This window comes from Gobius niger (genome assembly GCF_951799975.1).
Source record: "Gobius niger genome assembly, chromosome: 22".
NCBI classification, from domain to species: Eukaryota; Metazoa; Chordata; class Actinopteri; order Gobiiformes; family Gobiidae; genus Gobius; species Gobius niger.
In genome coordinates, this window is record NC_136873.1 from 4,908,759 (window position 1) to 4,927,813 (window position 19,055).

A 19,055-nucleotide genomic window follows, 5' to 3' on the forward strand; every position below is an offset into this window, starting at 1 on the left:
GAAAAAGAGGCAAAAATGTCACAAAAAATGACAAAAAATGTTACAAAATGTGACAGAAAAATGATAAAAATATGACAAAAAAATGACCAAAATGTAACAAAAAAATGACAAAAAATGGATGAAAAATTGACAAAAAAGTGACAAAAATTTGACAAAAAATGACAAATAAAGTTACAAAAATGAGTTGAATACCCAACAAAAAATGATGGGAAAAAAATCTGATGACGTGAGGAAAAAGATCCTCTCGGTTCAGGCGGGAGTTAAGAGGTTAAACACATCAGACGTCTCAGTGCAAAAAAGTGCAGTCCTCGGAAGAGCTTTTTATTTATTTTTTATTCCTTCACTCATTCATACATATTTACAACCGGAATAATGAAGAGCTTTTTCCAAAATTAAAAACAGGTCATAAGTCACACATCTCTCATCTCTTAAAACTACAAAACCTACTTCCTGGTTACTCCCGCTTCCTGTTGCGTCACGCTGGCTTCCTCCTGACGCCGTACGTACTGCCCTCGTCTCCATAAAAGGTGACGTAAAACCACCACAGTGCGCTGCGTTTCTGCTGGACATAACTCTAACTCCTGTTTTTGACTCAGATCCAGCTCATGGTCCTCCGGGCCCCGCCAGGTCACATCTCCCCCCGGAAAACGCTCCTGAACTCGGCCTGCGTCCTGCTCTTGCTGCTGTCCCTCTCCGGTACGTAACATAACCGTGCGCGCCGTTTGTTTACACCGCTGTTATTACGTAATTCACACTTTTCTAACAAACTCCGAAGTGTTTTACGAAGTGGAGGAGCAGCGTTGCGTGTCCAGTTTTTACCTGAGGCGCATTTTAAAGCACGTTAGCCGGGGAGAGGTGTCGTATTTCAGGTCATCGTGTCATCGTGTCTGGCCCTTCGTTATCAGGACAAACCCAGAAATAGCGCGGCGTAAAACCTGAAATTGCTCCTCTTGTTTAGAACCATAGTTGTTTTTTTTCTTTGGTTTTTTTGGTCATTTTTTGGTCAAATTTTAATCACATTTTTTTCTTTTTTTTTGTCACATTTTTGTCATTTTTTGGTCACATTTTTGTATTTTTTTGTCCCATTTTGTCTCATTTTTGCTTTTTTGTTTGGTCACATTTTTGACATTTTTTCGTCCATTTTTTTTTCAATTTTTTGTCACATTTTTGCCACTTTTTGGTCAATTTTTTATCACATTTTTGTCATTTTTTTGTCACATTTTTGTCATTTTTTTGTCAAATGTTTATCACATTTTTGTATTTTTTTGTCCCATTTTGTCTCATTTTTGCTTTTTTTTGGGTCACATTTTTGACATTTTTTCGTCCATTTTTTTTCAATTTTTTGTCACATTTTTGCCACTTTTTGGTCAATTTTTTATCACATTTTTGTCATTTTTTTGTCACATTTTTGTCATTTTTTGTCACATTTTTGACATTTTTTTTGTCACATTTTTGTCATTTTTTTGTCATATTTTTGTCATTTTTTGTCACATTTTTTACTATTTTTTTGTCACATTTTTTACTTTTTTTTGTCAATTTTTTTTTAAATTTCTGTGACATTTTTGCCACTTTTTGGTCAGTTTTTTTATCACATTTTTGTCATTTTTTATCACATTTTTGTCATTTTTTGTCATTTTTTGTCACATTTTTGTCACATTTTTGTCACATTTTGTCATTTTTTTGTCCCATTTTTGACATTTTTTTGTCAACATTTTTTTCAATTTCTTGTGACATTTTTGTGACATTTTTGCCACTTTTTCATCAATGTTTTTTCAATGTTTTTTGAAATTTCTCCTCTTGTTTAGAACCAAACAGCAGCAGAGGTACATGTAACAAGCACGGTTTTATTATCTACTTTACCCGAGCAGAATGACTAGGGAATGGATAGATACTGTATCAATAGTCATGCTTTTTGCAGTAAATAAGTAGCGTTCACGTGACATCACAACATGAAAGAGCCTACAGTTTTAAATTGGGGTGGAGGGCAACTGACGGTAACTATGGTAACTGTGGTGACTGGTGCCGAGACAACGCAAAAAGTGGCAAAAGTGGGCGGGGCGGAATAACGTGAATAGATACAGACGGCATCTCGTCATAGAAGGGGGCGTGGCTTCGCCGAGGGGGAAAATAGAATCTTTAGAGAAACACAATTTTCCCTCTTTTTTGCCATTTTCTGGTGGAATATCAACTTATTTACCACATACAAATAAAGTCAAGAGTAAATTGGGCCCATATGGATATTTTCTCACAGCAGATTGTTCAGTAGAAGTGAAAAAACGGCAGTTGTAGCTAGCGCTAGCTAAGCGTTAGCATTAGCCCGATGCTAACATGTAGCATCATGTTAGCATTCTCCGTTATTCATGTATTTATGGGCTGTTGAACCACTTTGCTCCTCCCCATGTCTTTGTATCTTTATTTAGTAGAAACTATATTCATAATTCAGCGTGTGTTACAGTAGTTTTTGAATAATTAGAGAAAATCTACATTTTTTCTAAATTGTTTTCCCCCTGTTTTCAAAAAAAAAAAAAAAAATCAAAAATGGGCCATATATGGTCCATAGAGTAATGTTTGGAATATAACTGACCTGCATCACATGAATGATCACATTTTGAGGGACTATTTTCTAGCAGATCACCCCACCGCTGCGTAGCTTATACAACCACGAAACTGATGCTGCTCAAATATAAGGTCTTTTTTCTGCAAAATGGTTAAAATTATTCTATGGACACAGACATTTATATGGTTAGTCTGGCGTTATAAGTGATTTGCCTCAGGTGCTCTGTGGAGCGGGTCAGACTGGTTTAAATGCAGGCTAGCTGATACCATAGACATGCACTAGCCTTGCATTAGCAAATCATTAGCTTATCAAACATAAGAACTGCATGAATTACAAAAAAAAATATCTCCAGGTACCAGCAACACTCTGGATAACCAGGAAATGAGGCCCTGTGTCAAAAAAAAATCCTGAAATATCCCTTTAATGATCATTTTTGTGGTTCATATTTTCTTTTTAGATACGACTTGTGAAAGTGTAATGCAGCTAATAGGAAAAACTGGCTCCTGCCCCCCACTGCAAACAAAAAGAGTCACTTACACACACTTCTCCCCCCCATTATGAGCTTCTTTAACACATATTTTTTGCTTTTTTTTGTTTTTTGTCTGTTGTATTAGGTCAACACTGAAACATAGATCAGACTCAACATGATTCTGGAACATGTGACCCTTTTGTGTGCGCTCACTGCTAACCACCACTTGTTCTGCCACCCCCCTCTGTTTCTCCTACTTTCCATCCCTCCCCCTCTCTCTTCAGCCTGACCTGTTTATGGCGGTGCTGCTGAGAAGGGCTCTCCTCGCAGTCTGCCTTCGTGCCACCGGGCCTCGCACTGTCCCCGTGTCCCCCACTCTGTCCCCCGCGGTACTCGCAGGTATGATCCACCGCCTTCCTTTCAGACCAGCTCGGCTCGGAGAGTAAAATCTACACGTTTTGAAACACGTCCAGGAGCGTTATCGATGAGAGAATCTGAAATATGACCCCCGTATAAAGCCGCCTGTTCTCCTTCCTGTCAGCATTAACATGAGGGATGCACCGATCCGCTTTGTTGATCTGATATTTTGACACTTCATGTGGCCGATACCGATCCGATACACTCTTTTTGTATTATTCTATTTTTATATAACATAATCATTATATACCCAATGGATACATAGTTTTACCAGTTTTTTTTAATAAACATTTTGGCTTTAGCTTTGAATTTTAAATTAGAAAGTTTTTCTGAAGTAGCCGGATAAACCACACACCACCTCTTTCTGCAGGAAAGAAGGTGGGTCTGGCCACACACAGTAAACAAGCGTCTGATTGGCGGCTAAGGCCGAACCAATCTCGACCGTCACAGAGAAAGGACAAGGTGACGTCACTCGCTGCACCCAATGGCCGCTGGCTGCCCTGCTTTTTGACCACAAACGTGGGGGCCGCCATTGCTCCGCCGTTGCTGCAGTACCTCCATATCGCCGCTAGGCCCCCATTGAAAAGCATTGGAGTTTAGACACGTTAAAAACTACTTTAAAGCCTGGTTTCAATTGTTTCAACACTAGACTAGGCTAGATCTTCCTCCTGAGATAACGCTGGGTTAATCACAATATATGAAACCAGGCTGGTTTTCGTAATATGAATTTTTGAAATCTTGTACTTAATGAGGGTCGGACTGTTAGCATTGGAGCAGCGCGAGCTACACGTCACGCAAGGGCGGAGTCTACGGTGAAGATCCCGCCCTTATGCCCTTTTTAGGAACAGGCTTCGTCAGAGCTGGGGAGGGGGAGTCTGTAAATCCTCCATGAATTCCCCCACGGCCGTGATCATTATGGTAAACGGGGAGGAGTGAGCAGAAGACGTCCATTGTTTTTTACAGTCTATGGCTGCACCACTATGTTGTTAGTTCAGTTAACATTAACATGAGCCAAAACTAATCATGGATGAACTTGAAGTAGTCGAGGATTTTGCCTCGCGTTCTCCGCATGAGTTTATATTCACTTCATATTTTTTGAATTGGACACAGCTGTTGTCACGTCCGCTAATTGGTTTATTTCAATGACAATCTGTACATGTTAGGCCCGCCCGTTCAAACTGCTCCAATTGCTCCGTGACCAGGCTGATTCCCTGCATGGAATGTACAGGGAAGAGTATGGCAGAGCCGGGCAATTTGTGAAGCAGGTGTTAGTAGGTAGTAGTCCTCTGTGATGTGGATGTTGTTCTGTTGTGATTGATTGTACAGCTTCTGTAAATCTGAATTCTGTTTAGAAAGTCTTGTAAGCCCATGAGGGCTGGGCACAAACTTATGTGCGAGACACAATAATAAGAATAAATCAAATCAAATAAGTCAAATCAGTTGCCCAGCTTGAAGGCATAAAGGCCGTGAATCTGTGGTCCTGGACCTGCAGCGGCTCCAGTCTGCAGGTACCACAGGTTACCACAGTCCTGCGATAAACCTTGAAGCGCTGGGAAATGGAGTTGTCACGTCTTTAGTACAATTTATCAGCGGGCCGGTTATAATATAATAAGTTATGATTAAAAGTTATAATCATGTCAGGGGCCGACCAAAATCATCATGTGGGACGGGTGTGACATTTTGGAGGGGCTTGGCATTTTAACCACACTCGTTTTGTACATTCGCACTAAAAAGTGGAGCCTTTTCAGTGCATTGACTGGCTCCAGAGCCTTCAGTGCTCCCCTGATCCTCTGAGATGGTGCACCGCCTCCTGGGTTTGTCCCTGTTACAGAGCGTGGTGTCCTGCACTGGTCCCTCCTCTTCCTCCTGTGCAGCTCCTTCCACTCCAAAACAGTCTTTTATCGTCTTCTGAGCGGAGCTTAGCAGTTAATCTGTTGTATTCTCCAGTGAACGTCCATTAGCTGGAACATTATAGGGACAGTAGGCTTGTGTGGCTTAGCTTTGAGTCTTGCCCAGATACCTCCTCGTTTGTCTCTGTTTCTATTCCTGCTTCTCCTCCTGGTGCCTCTTAAAGGTCCTATATCATGCAAAATTGACTTTTTGGAGCTTTTAGCCGTGTTGCAATGCTCTTTCCTTATCAAAAACCCCCCCAGAGTGTTTTTTGGCTTCATTCACGCAGTTCTAAGCAATCCTCCTGAATCCTGCTCTCTGAGCAGCTTCTCCACCACTGACTCTGACACTCTGACGTTTTTACATCATGGTGTTAAACAGGAAGAGCCTGACGTCTGCAACATAATGCCTTACGGCCTGATTTTAATTGATAAAACAGCTTTTTCATTCAACAAACGCACCCCCTGAGCGTCTGAACAGATGTCATGTTTGCACTGAAAGTTGTGAAGAAGGAGCTCTTTCTAACCTACTCTGGACACGCCTGTTCTTTTTTTTCTTACCTAACGATAATGTCACAGGGAAAAGCGTGTTTGGAGGTACAGGACTTTTTTCAACCTTCCTAAAGAAGAGGCCACTCACTAGAATTAAAAAAAAAAAAATCCGGGATTCAGCGACTATCACCAAAATCGTGTTTTTCTGTGACTGTCTCTGATGGATGTTTGGTGAATCTTCACCAGAATCAAAGTGGATTCACTTTTATAACCAACGCGAGTCCCATAATGTAAACACCTGATGGAGCGATCAGGACAGAGCGGGGAGCAAAACACGTGTTAGCGTGTGTGTTAGCATGTTAGCGTGTGTGTTAGCCATTTACGAAGCTGTGTTGCAAATGTCAACTCCATATAACATTGTGAAGTAACTGCACTTCTTACTGTGATATTTCTATATTTTTTACTGCTAATTTCACATGGTCGTGTCTTCCGGGTTTGCAAAATACCACCAGAAAATACTTATAGTACTCATAGTGGTACAATATTTCATATAAATGCCAATACTTTTCTTTGGGATGGATAAAATAGCAGGATACAGATCCTGTAAGTGTTTGAGAAGAAGAAATGTGTAGATCTCAAATATCTTTAGCTCGATAGCTGTTTGTTTACTTTTGGAAAGCTGCATTCTTCAGGACCATGATGGACTCTCTGCAATAAAAAAAATCCACCGATCCCCACAAAAACACGCCAAAGACGAACAAAATCGCATCCAGGAAAACAATGTGGCGCACATGAACCACAAATGCAGCTCGCAGAAAAAGGCAACAAAGCAGCTGTATGGAGAGAGAGGGAGGTTGCTGCTTGTTTACACGTCGCCATGACATTCTAGTGGACAGTCATTTCCATGTAATACAGACCAAGTTAGCTAATTGAGAAAAGTGTACAAAACTTGAAATTCTTCCTTTTTTTTTACACCACATTCATGAGAAATGTGGGTGAAGTGCCTTGCCCAAGGACACAGCAATATTTTTTCTCCTTTCCTTTTGTTTTCCCGAGTGGGCCGGACTGTGGAGTTTGTTTCCCTGTGGTAACCTGTCCCTCTCTGTGCAGACCCGCGCTCCTCACCGCGCTCCTCACCGCGCTCCTCACCGCGCTCCTCACCGCGCTCCTCACCGCGCTCCTCACCGCGCCCCTCACCGCGCTGCCTCTAAATGTCCGGCTTCAACCTCCTGCACCTGGTCACCAAGGGCCAGCCGGTGACGCTGCGGGCCTGCAGTCTTCCCTCAGGTCCTCAAACGGCTGCTGTGTGGCTGCTGTGTCTAACGCGGCTGGTGTGTGCGCACGCTTCTCCTGTAGAACAACTTCACTGTTCACGCCGAGGCGAGACGCAGCAGGGGAACAGGGGAAATAAATATTATTATTATTTTGAGCCTAGCAAGTCCGCCCTCTGACTTTTGCAGCTGGCAAATCCCACAAAGGAAATTACCATATTTGGATTATAGAGTCTTGTCAGGGGGATTCTTTTAACCCCTTAACTCCCACCTAAACTGAGCACATTTTCTCCAGTTTGGCTTTACCCCAGTCCAAAAGCTTCTGGAAAAAAGGTGTGAAAATAGCGACAGAACTGAGATGAAAACAATGATGGAAATGTGACAAAAAAGTGGGAAAACTTTGACAAAAAAGTGACGAAAAAATGACAAAAAACGTGACAAAAATGTCACAAAAAATGTACAAAAATTTGACCAAAAAATGACAAAAACTTGATGAAGAAATGACGAAAAAATTACAAAAATGTGACAAAAAATGACAAAAAAGTGACAAAAAATTGATAAAAATTTGCAAAAAATGACAAAAATTGAAAAAGTGCCAAAAATTGACAAAAAATGACAAATGTGATGAAAAATTGACGAAAAAATTACAAAAAATTGACAAAAAATTACAAAAAAATGACAAATGACAAAATTGAAAAAGTGCCAAAAATGCCACAAAAAATTGACAAAAAAATTACAAAAATGTGATGAAAATGTGACAAAAAATATTACCAAAAAATGATGAAAAATTGACGAAAAAATTACAAAAATGTGACAAAAATGTGACAAAAATGAGACAAAAAATGACAAAAAAGTGACAAAAATGTAATAAAAATTTGACAAAAAATGACCAAAAAATTGACAAAAAATAACAAAAAAATGACAAAACATGTGATCAAAATGTGATAAAAAATTGACGAAAAAATGACAAAAAATTTGAAAAAAAAAGACAAAGTTCCAAAACTGAGTTGAACACCCCAAAAAATGATAGAAAAAAAAATCGGATGACGTGAGGAAAAAGATCCATTTAGAGTTTTGTAGGTCTTTCAAATGAGGCGTTACACTGGCTTACAGGATTTGGGTAAAGCTGAACTGGAGACACTGTTCTCTGTTCAGGCGGGAGTTAAGAGGTTAATAGATACGTGCGGCCATGTTGGAGTGATTTCTAACAAACAAAACATAAAATAAACTTTGCAAAGGCTGAGTTTGGTCTGTTTTTTTACTCTGACGTTAAAACTAAGATGTTGAGGGACAAAACCATCATAAACTTCAAAACAGACCACGGCATGAAAAAAAAAATCCATGTTTTCACCTGCCGCGTCTCGCCTTAATCAAAGCAGGACTTGAACACGGAACTCACTCTGCAAAAAGTACTTACAAAACAGCTGGTCTGAAAAGGCTTTATATCGTGGGCCAGATCAGTCACATGGTGAATTTCAAATAATTGTTGCCTCGGACATTGTTGAAATTCCAAATGTGGCGGCCATCTTGTGATATTAGCCAAATTCTAATGCTAGCTTAAACCGGTCTCTTGTCCTCGTTTTACTGCAATGGGGAGTTAGCGTTAAATACACACGTTTTACTTAGTCTGGTCAATTTTTTATCCCTCAACCAATTCGCCAAAGGACATTTACATTTGAAAGCAGCTGTGTTTCCAAACCCTTGTGTGTTGGTGACGAGACAACGATGCACAGGCACTTTTCTTATTTGTTCACTTCCTAGTTCACTTCTTAGAAATGCCAAAAAATACAATAGAAGTGTTTTATTGAAAGCAGACCTGCCTGAAGTGTTGCCTTGGCACATTCACATATTTTTGAGTAATCTGTAATAACTCTGATGGCGGCCATTTTAGGGATAGGTTTGTCCTGAGTCCTCCTAGGAACGCCCCCACCTCCTGGAGACGCCTCTGAGCTTTCGTCACCAGCCGAGTAACCAACCACTGCTCCTCAGCAGAACCCAGGGGCGGACTGGCCATATGTCCGTTCTGGAAGAGCACAGAAGGGCAACTGGCTCTAGGGGCCACCGGTCTGGCCTCTCACTTTACCTTACCCTTACCCCCGGGCGTGACCGAGCTTTACCCAAATCTATAAGCTTAACCTCTTAACTCCCGCCTAAACCGAGAGGATCTTTTTCCTCACGTCATCAGATTTTTTTCCCATCATTTTTTTGTTGGGTATTCAACTCATTTTTGTCAATTTTTTCAGCATTTTTTTGTCCATTTTTGTGAAATTTTTTGTCATTTTTTAATCAAATTTTTGTCACATTTTTTGTCACATTTCCATCATTGTTTTCGTCTCAGTTCTGTTGCTATTTTCACAGCTTTTTTCCTGAAGCTTTTGGGCTGGGGTAAAGCCAAACTGGAGAAAATGTGCTCGGTTCAGGTGGGAGTTAAGGGGTTAAAAGAAAAGCATCCAAAAACAAAAATGCGCTGGAAAAGCGACAAAAAAGTGACAAAAACGTGACGACAAAGCATGAAAAAAGCGATGAAAAAACAACAATAATATGAACCCCCCCCCCCCCCGAAAAACAAGAGACGAAAACACAACGAAAAAGTGACAAAAAAGTGACGAAAACACGCTAAAAAGCCACAAAAAAGTAATCATAGCATCAAAATAGCGAGAAAAAGAGGATGATAAGTCAACAAAAACATGAGAAAAACACGGACAAAAAATGATAGAAAAAATCATTTAAAAAACAACAAAAACATGACAAAAATGCAGCGACAACGTGACAAAAAGTTACCGTCACTTTTCTAGATTTCAGCTTTCAAATGAGGCGTTGCAGTGTTGCTCTCCAGTCAAGAAGCTTTTAGATTTGGGCAAAGCCGAACTGGAGAAAATGCTCTCGGTTAAGGCGGGGGGTAAGAGGTTCACATGTGTATTTGTGGAAGTGTCACATTTACGCTAATTTGGGCCCAGGCTGACCAGAGTCCAGGGCTGTTTTTCAGTCCCAGTCCGAACCCCCTCCCCACTGATGCCACAGACAGCGTGTGGAGGGGGCGTGTCGGAAAGGCTCAGAGGTTCTTAAAGAGACAGAGGCCTATTTCAAGACATTCACTACAGCCATTTTGAGAGAGACATTTTATACAAGGCAGTTATTCTAATTTACTGCATTTACAGACCAACAGAAGGTTTGCTCATCATTGTAGTGTGATATAGACTGGTGCTATGTGGCTGAAAAAAGCAGAATACCCCCTCTTTTAAAAAAAAAAACATCCTGATTAGGGCTTTGCAATTAATCGAAATTCGATTACGATTTCGATTACAACAGTAAACGGTTACAAAAATAGCATAATCGCAAAAAATCGATTTATAATTTTATTTTTCAAAAAAATTTTAAATTTTTTCTTCAAATGTTTTTTTTTTTTTTTTCAATTTTTTTTTCACATTTTTTTTTCTAATTTTTAATTTTTGGATTTTTGTCACTTTTTTGATGGATTTTTGTCTTTTTTTAAAATGGATTTTTGTCTTTTTTTTAATGGATTTTTGTCACTTTTTTGCTGGATTTTTGTCTTTTTTTTAATGGATTTTTGTCACTTTTCTGCTGGATTTTTGTCATTTTTTTAATGGTTTTTTGTCACTTTTTTGCTGGTTTTTTGTCACTTTTTTGATAGATTTTTGTCACTTTTTTTGCTGGATTTTTTTAAAGGCAACAAATAATCGTTTGAATAATCGTGATTTCAATTATGACAAAAATAATCGTGATTATTATTTTTTCAATAATCGAGCAGCCCTAATCCTGATACAGACAAATGGATGCCATTTTCACATTCCGCGTTGTTAAAATGTTCCAAAACAGTTTAAAAAAATGTAGACCCCTCAGAAAAATGATTTGTTTTAACCATATGTAATCAATGGCATGTTAAAAACTTCATACAGGATGTAAATAATCGATATTGAATCGTCGACTTCTGTGTTTAGCTAAAAGTTAGTGTTAATTTGATGCTAACAAATGGTAAAACGGCATCTCTACGTGTCAGACCATCATTTCACATAATAAATATGAACATCAACTGAACAACACTGCACTGAGCAGCGTTTTATACGTGTTATACAACATTTAGTAAAAAAGGCTGACTTTTACTTTCCCTCAAGGTATTTTCACCTTGAATGAATATTAAAATCCACCTTAGTGAGTTCTGTGTTTGGTTTTGTAGATTCTCCTCTAGGCCGTATTAACACCGGGCCTTCCTCCCTCCGCTGCTCAGTGTGAAAATAAAGGCAATTTATTTGTTTCCGGTTGAACTCTATACATTAAACTGGTCTCAAAATTGAAATAAATATAGTTTTGCCTGCTGCGCCTCCCCTTAAATAATATAGGTGTGTTTTTTGCTGTGTTTACTTGAAATTGTAAGTATTTCTTTGCACGAGTCCCTGCATGATCCACAGTTTGTCCTTCCTTCTACAGCGTCACCACCAGATTCACCTTAGACCGCTCACTTTAGACCTGCACAACATTTGTAGATTTGTCTTTTTTAACGCTAGAGCTTGGCCTCTGAAGCTCATCAGGAGGTTCTGGAGGATAAGTCTCATTCATTTCCCTACAGCCTGTAATAAAGAGTTTTAAATGATGGAGGCTGATCATCTTGGGGGTGATTCAGGACCTTCAAAACAAATTGCTGTATTTTCTAGTTTTTATTTTATCCTTACAGAATGATCAGACAGTTTCATTTGCACACAATATACTTAAATATTGTGTTTTAGAATTCAAAATTTTAGTCAAAGCAATGTTTTATCAGACTGAAATTACACTAAAAAGGAAATTAATAAAAAATGAAAAAGGACCACAAACAACTAAACTTCCAAGGACTGTTTGAAAGAGGGATGAATACAGTTTGTTTGAATAAAATTGTAGATTTGACTTTACTTCACGACTTTACTTCACAAGTAAAGTAAATTACATAAAAGTGAAGTTCTGATTAAATCTTGATTATATTTTTCTGTTAAAAGACTCAGAACTAAATTAAAATATGAGGCTGCAAAAAAGCTGGGTATTTCTTAACTCTACATGTGTGTTTTCAAAACTAGCATTTTCCGTATGGTCAGTAGTTTCTAGTGATGGGTAGATGATACCTCAGTGTCTGTGTCACACTGTATCATGCAGTGTTGGTCGGCTTATAGGCGCCATCTGGTGGTGGAAAAGCACTGCAGCAGTGAGCCTGAAAAAAGCAAACTCAACACTGCCTGAGCTAAAGTTATTCTCATTCACAAATATGAACCAAATTGTCAGTATTGAGCTGTTTAACAGCTGAAAGTGAGAATTTAGAAAGAGGAAAACTGCTCCAGATAAGCATCATAGAAACAAATGAATGATTAATGAGAAGTATCAGTGATACAACCTTGTAAAAATGAAGTCATTGACCAAGATTTAATAAAGGATTGTGCCTGTGACAATAATATGACACCAGAAGTATTTCTGCTTTTGTTTACCATTGGATGTCAAGTCAAAGGACTAAACCAATGTAGGCCATCATCTTTCTCGAACTCACGACCCTATGATTCCTAACTGGACGCTCTTTTTCTGGGCGAGACGACCAGTATATCAATGGCTTTCATGTAGGCTATTAGCCTATCAGTCTGTGTGTTTGCGTTGCACTTTAATATGGACATGAAAGAGAAGAAAACGATGACTCTTGTGCTCTCCAGGCTATCTATTGAATCATTTTGTTATCAAGGTAGAACTGCCTCATGCCCAACGTTTTGGGCAGCCCAGGGCGGGCGCTCGAGCCCGGGAGCCCCCGCGGGATCGGCGTGTGGTACATGAATCTCAAATGACAACATGAGCCAGGCGTTGCTCGCGTTCAACTGGCGCCCCCTGCTGCTCGCTGCGTATGACACTACATGATACAAAATGACACAGGGACTGTGTCGGTCACGTGAATTTTCTCAGAGCGATACGCTCGGTGATACAGCGCGTGATACTTGTATCAGTGCCTCGGCTTGTTTAGCCCATCACTACTAGTTTCTACTGCAGTTGGCCGATTTTCTTCTGTTAAGGTCTATGGAAAAAAGAAATGGGGGTTATATTTCTAAAACCAACAGGAAACGGACACTTTGGAGAGTGGCTGCACAGATAATCTCAATTGAATCCAAAGCACAATTTAGTATAACCTGCTTTAATTTCTGCTTTATATAATTCATTTGTTTTTAGTCTTGTTTTGACAAATTATGAGGAAAAAACAATTGCTCACACTTTTTGATGGGATTTAATGAAGCATTCGTTTAATCAACTGTGCCAAAATGAATGCCTTAAATGTCATTACAAACCCTGATTTTGATTCCCGCTGGCATTAAATCTAAAATTGTAGTTAAGTGGGTCATAATTCCGGTTTCTCTCAGATGTTAATGCTGGACGTGTTTGACATTTGCGCTGTGAGTGTGAAGTGAATCTAATGCTGCGCTTCCAACCAACTGGTAGCTGGTATATGTCTGACCTTTGACTTGGAAAAAAATGTTTTTTGACCTGTAATGCTCTGAGGCGGAAGCATGATCTGCGGCAAATCCAGTAACCCATTCATGAATGTTTGAAAAAATAAATTCTATCTCACGCACAACTTTGGAACTATTAGATTATACTTAGATTATACTATTAGAAAGCAAAATCATGAGTTCAAGTTAGTCTTCTAAAAAACGCTTCTGTTTTAGAAAAATTCAGACATGCTAGCGGTTAGCCTAGCTAGATGCTGTGGCTACATCGCTCGTCCGTTAATTGTAAACACATTTCTACTGGACTAACTCAACTGTATTCAACCCCCATTAGCATAAATGTAAAGACGAAGTGCAAAGAATAATTGAACTACAAAGAGCTTTTGTAGTTGTCCTTATTAGAAGTGCATTATGGAACTTTTTTAAGCGAAAAATGAATTAGATATTAACATGCACTTGACCTTTTAATGACCCATCGGCTGGCTGTGTGTTTACCATAGATACAGACGGCATCTCGTCATAGAAGGGGGCGTGGCTTCGCCGAGGGGGAAAATAGAATCTTTAGGGAAACTCAATTTTTCACTCTTTTTAGACATTTTCTGGTGGAATATCAACTTATTTATCACACAAATAAAGTCAAGTGTAAATCAGGCCCATATGGATATTTTCTCACAGCAGATTGTTCAGTAGAAGTGAAAAAACGGCAGTCGTAGCTAGCGCTAGCTAACCGTTAGCATTAGCCCGATGCTAACATGTAGCATTATGTTAGCATTCTCCGTTATTTATGTATTTATGGGCTGTTGAACCACTTTGCTCCTCTCCATGTCTTTGTATTTTTATTTATTAGAAAATTTTATATTCTTAATTCAGCGTTTGTTACAGTAGTTTTTGAGAAAGTTTTGATTTTTTCAAAATTGTTTTCCCCCTTAACTGTTTTCAAACATGACCATATATGGACGATTCCAGAGATGCCGTCTGTATCTATCTCTGGTATCGCCCATATATGGTCATGTTTGAAAACAGTTAAGGGGGAAAACAATTTTGAAAAAATCTAAACTTTCTCTAATAATTCAAAAACTACTTTAACAAATGCTGAAATATGAATGTAGTTTCTACTAAATAAAGATACAAAGACATGGAGAGGAGCAAAGTGGTTCAACAGCCCATAAATACATAAAAAAAAACGGAAAATGCTAACATGATGCTACATGTTAGCAACGGTTAGCTAGCGCTAGCAACAAATGCCGTTTTTTCCACTTCTACTGAACAATCTGCTGTGAGAAAATATCCATATGGGCCCGAGTTACACTTGACTTTGTTTATGTGATAAATAAGTTGATATTCCACCAGAAAATGGCTATAAAGTGTGAAAATTTGTCTTTCTCTAAAGATTCTATTTTCCCCCTCGGCGAGGCCACGCCCCCTTCTATGACGAGATGCCGTCTGTATCTATGGCGTCTTTACTTTACTAATATCAAGTTACATAATGCACCTTTGCGAGATCCATTTTTTTAGGGTTTCTGGTAGGTTTTCTCAGCTGACGCACCTTCTAACCAGAAAACCTAGAGTACAATTGAGCCTGGAGCACTGTAGAGGCCGCTGTGATCAAAAGTGAAGGCTCCACGCTAACCACACATATAGCTGCTCCTTCACAATCACGTACTCTGATATATTTGTTGAGCCCCAGCACGTATTCGCCTCCTGACCACCAGGGGGCGTGGAGCGTCCCTCGGTAGTTGGTCTGAAATTTGCCCTTTCTGTCCAGGGGCGCGTCGCACGAAGAAGACATGGCCCGTGAGTTTTTCGAAGGAGGAGCTGAAAGAGCGTTTGACCCCGATGCAGTACCATGTGACCCAGGAGAGAGGCACAGAGAGGTGGGTAGGGGACCGTGGGCGCAGTGGCAGAGTGGGGGGGGCACCCTGGAGAAGGCGGGCTAACCACTCTGCCGTTGTGTCCTCAGTGCGTTCGCAGGAGAGCTGACCTTTAGCAAAGAGGAGGGCACGTACAACTGCGTGGTGTGCGGAGCGCCGCTCTTCAGGTTAGTCGCTGTAACTACAGAACAACAGTAAAACTCCCTTGTTTGATAAACCAATAACATGAAGTTTCTCTTCCTTCCAGCTCCAAAACCAAATTTGACTCTGGATCAGGTCAGTACTGCTCGACTAAAGAAGCCACTCTAGACATGTTTTCGAACAGGGGTGTAACAGCGGTGTAAATACCGTAAATTCTCTAATACTGGCCTGTATTCCATTAGCGGCCGGGTCTCTGACAAAGGCCGGGTTCATGGCTGGCGGAGGCAAATTAAAGCCGGTCTCTAAAACAGGCTTTTATTAGAAACTATAGCGGTAGAAATATTCCCCATGGTAGGAATTTGTCTCATACTGGTGTAAATGAAAACTCACGTGCAGGAAGTAAACAAACGGGAACCCGGGCCGAGGGGGACGCTGCGGAGGAGCTGATCCGAGTGTAACTTTGACACAGATTTTTTCAAACCTCCTGTGACTGTTTGTAGAAACAGGGCAACAAATGTTGTGTGACCCTCCAGGGTTTTAATAAAGTCTCCATCGCGTCTTCAAAGCACGTCCAGCTGCTCCGTGTGCAGGTCAGTCCCACGCCTCAAAATAACTCCTCCCATCAGCGCGAGCGTCTCGTCTTCTCTCGGGTCAGTCTCATGATCGATCACAAACACAAACGCTCCGTCTAAACTCGCCTTTTACACGAGATAACAACAAATAATCCGGTCCGCGGTAAAAACGAAACAGAAACCTGCAGTGACACTGATGTCAAAGCTCCGCTAACAGCAACGAAACACTTCCTGTTGTCCCGACAAAATAAAAGGCGTCAATGTTCCAGCCGCTGGGAGAGGGTTTGAAATGTTCATTAATAAATGAACCTAATATTTTAGGTGCAAATGGACAATCTCGTTTTTCTTCGTTTTTCTGGTCGTCTGTTTTGCTCAAATAGAAATAAAGGCCTGTCTCTAATTGTGGCCTGGTTCCAATAAAGGCCTGGTCCTAGATGCCCTTGACTAAATAAAGGCCCCGGACTATATTAGAGAATTTACGGTAGTTGAAAGTTAGAGAGAGGGCAAGGAAATGATGATAATGTGTCCGGTGAAGCTCTATGGCCTAACAATAATAATATTAATGGCTTACACTTGTGTTGCGCGTTACAAGCCTGTATAACCACGTATCTCAAAGCGCTACACTGTCGTCATTATTTATTCACTCCATACCCGGTGGTGGTAAGCTACGAGTATAGCAACAGCTGCCCTGACGGAAGCGAGGCAGCCAGTCTGTGCCATCGGCCCCTCTGACCACCACCAGCCACTCACTCTCTACATTCACCCAGCCTTCCTGGTGTTCGCAAACAGGCACCGTTCAAGTACCAACCAGGCCCTTCCCTGCTTAGCTTCATAGATAGATAGATAGATAGATAGATAGATAGATAGATAGATAGATAGATAGATAGATAGATAGATAGATAGATAGATAGATAGATAGATAGATAGATAGATAGATAGATAGATAGATAGATAGATAGATAGATAGATAGATAGATAGATAGCTTTATTACAGACTTGTGGTCCAGATCAACACAGACAAAAAAACAATCAATAAAAAACCTCTAAACTTTTAAGAGGCAGTCATACCAGTGTAAAACATCAGGTTTCTCAAGACAGCTCGCAAAGTGTTCACTCGTATTGACACAAAGAGTTAACTGGCTGACTGGTTAACTGCATTCATATGGAGCATAAACATTTAAAATCACAAATTCCTTGTTTTGCTGAGACAGACGTATAGCAACGCACCAGTCTACATCAAGTCTAACGACATTAACCATTGAGTCCAGTTTAGGGCTGAAACGACTAATCGATTATTGAAATAGTCGACAACTATTTTAGTCATCGATTAATCGTTTTCTGGTTCACACAGACTCAAATAGAGCAAAAATGACATGAAAATGTAGTATTTTTGATGAAAACCTACTTTGTTTTTCATAGTAAGGTTCTGTAGTGTTATGTATATTGTAAATTTCATAAATATCCGTCTGTGTCTCGTCCAATCAGAAGCAGAATTAGCGCCAAGAGCCTCCAACAATCATTTACTAAGCCTCCTCCATCAACATGTCCTCAAGCGGCGCCACTTTGGCTTTATGTGATGATTTTTTTTTTTTTATACCCAATTTTCCTACACCATTCACAGCCAAGCGATTAATCGATTAATCGTAAAAATATTCGATAGATTAATCGATGATGAAATAATCGTTAGTTGCCGCCCTAGTCCAGTTTTTTATTCCACAAAATAGCCACGAGTCCTGGGATTCTTCCCCTCTTCATCCCTAGGCTAAGGTCAGTAGTCGACTCTCCAGCCCCGAGAAAACTGTCGTGAATGGAATCCAGTCCTTTAAGATCACAGAATATCACACTGTCCTAAAAGTTCATCTACGACAACACGGCGAGCTTTGTCCTCCACGCTTTGGCCTAGACGGCGGCCACGACAGTTATAAGATGTAACCTTAATATCCATGACTATTATTCGTTCAAGCTCCCTAGCGCAAATGGCAAGCTCATAGCTCCAGCGGCGGTTGTAGCAGTATTCGCACCAATTATAGCTCTGCACGGCTCATAATACCGTCTTACAAAGGTTCCCTCTGGCCATAACTCGGGATGAATGAATGAATGAATGATGAATGAAACAAAACACACATATCTGTTCTTTTATGAGGGGAACAACATCATCATCTTCCATTGGTTTTGTGCATGTTGTGTCTCAGGTTGGCCGTCCTTCTATGACCTGCTCAGTAAAGGCTCCATCGACGAGACGGACGACTTCTCCTACGGAATGCGGCGCGTGGAGACGACGTGTAGCCAGGTCAGACGCCCTTCCACCCTCTTCTAAATTTGGGACATTGACATTGACATTTTCCTCCCGTGTTTTCCTTCAGTGCGGGGCTCACTTGGGTCATGTGTTCGACGATGGGCCCAGGCCGACGCGGAAGCGCTACTGCATCAACTCCGCCTCCCTGGCCTTCGAACCCCAGACCTCCTCGGACCCGGAGACCCCCCCGGGACCCCAGGCTGGGTCCAAGTCCAAACCCGAAGCTGAAGCAGAGGGGACGGGACCAGCTAAACAGGACAAGACGGAGCTCTAAGGCCTGTCGTCGGCGGTACAGAAAAGTGTTCATTAAAATGCCTTTAAAATATCCGTCATAATAGTTTAAATTCATAAAAAGTTTTCTGTCATTGCAGAAAAAATTCCAAAATTGCCAATATTTTCTGCAATGAAATCAAAATGAGGCGTAGAGCCAGAAATAAATATATGGTTTATTTGTTAATATATTAGTTACAAAGATTTGCTATGAGTGGATTTATTTTTTATCTTATTTATGCAATCTAAAAATGATCGCACACTTGGGGCCTTTATCATTCACTTGGCGCAACAACAGCGTCGCTCAAGACGAGGTTGGTATCTTGAGTGCAAACAACGATGCGCC

The 19,055-nt window shown here is 40.4% G+C and overlaps 1 protein-coding gene across 2 annotated transcripts; it reads left to right on the forward strand.

Moving 5' to 3' along the window:
* Positions 1 to 486: 486 nt before the first annotated feature.
* On the forward strand, positions 487 to 18,785 carry msrb3 (methionine sulfoxide reductase B3; the record flags this gene model as incomplete). Of its 2 annotated transcripts, none has more annotated exons than XM_079581297.1 (6): positions 487 to 696; positions 15,325 to 15,433; positions 15,520 to 15,597; positions 15,678 to 15,706; positions 18,336 to 18,433; positions 18,507 to 18,785. In XM_079581297.1, 6 exons carry the CDS (start codon positions 606 to 608, stop codon positions 18,711 to 18,713), a joined length of 612 nt encoding a protein of 203 aa, XP_079437423.1. In that variant the 3' UTR covers positions 18,714 to 18,785. The 2 variants fall into 2 exon arrangements, with proteins under 2 accessions (XP_079437423.1, XP_079437424.1); XM_079581298.1 differs by lacking the exon at positions 487 to 696 and adding an exon at positions 7,036 to 7,111.
* Between the last annotated feature and the right edge of the window lie 270 nt (positions 18,786 to 19,055).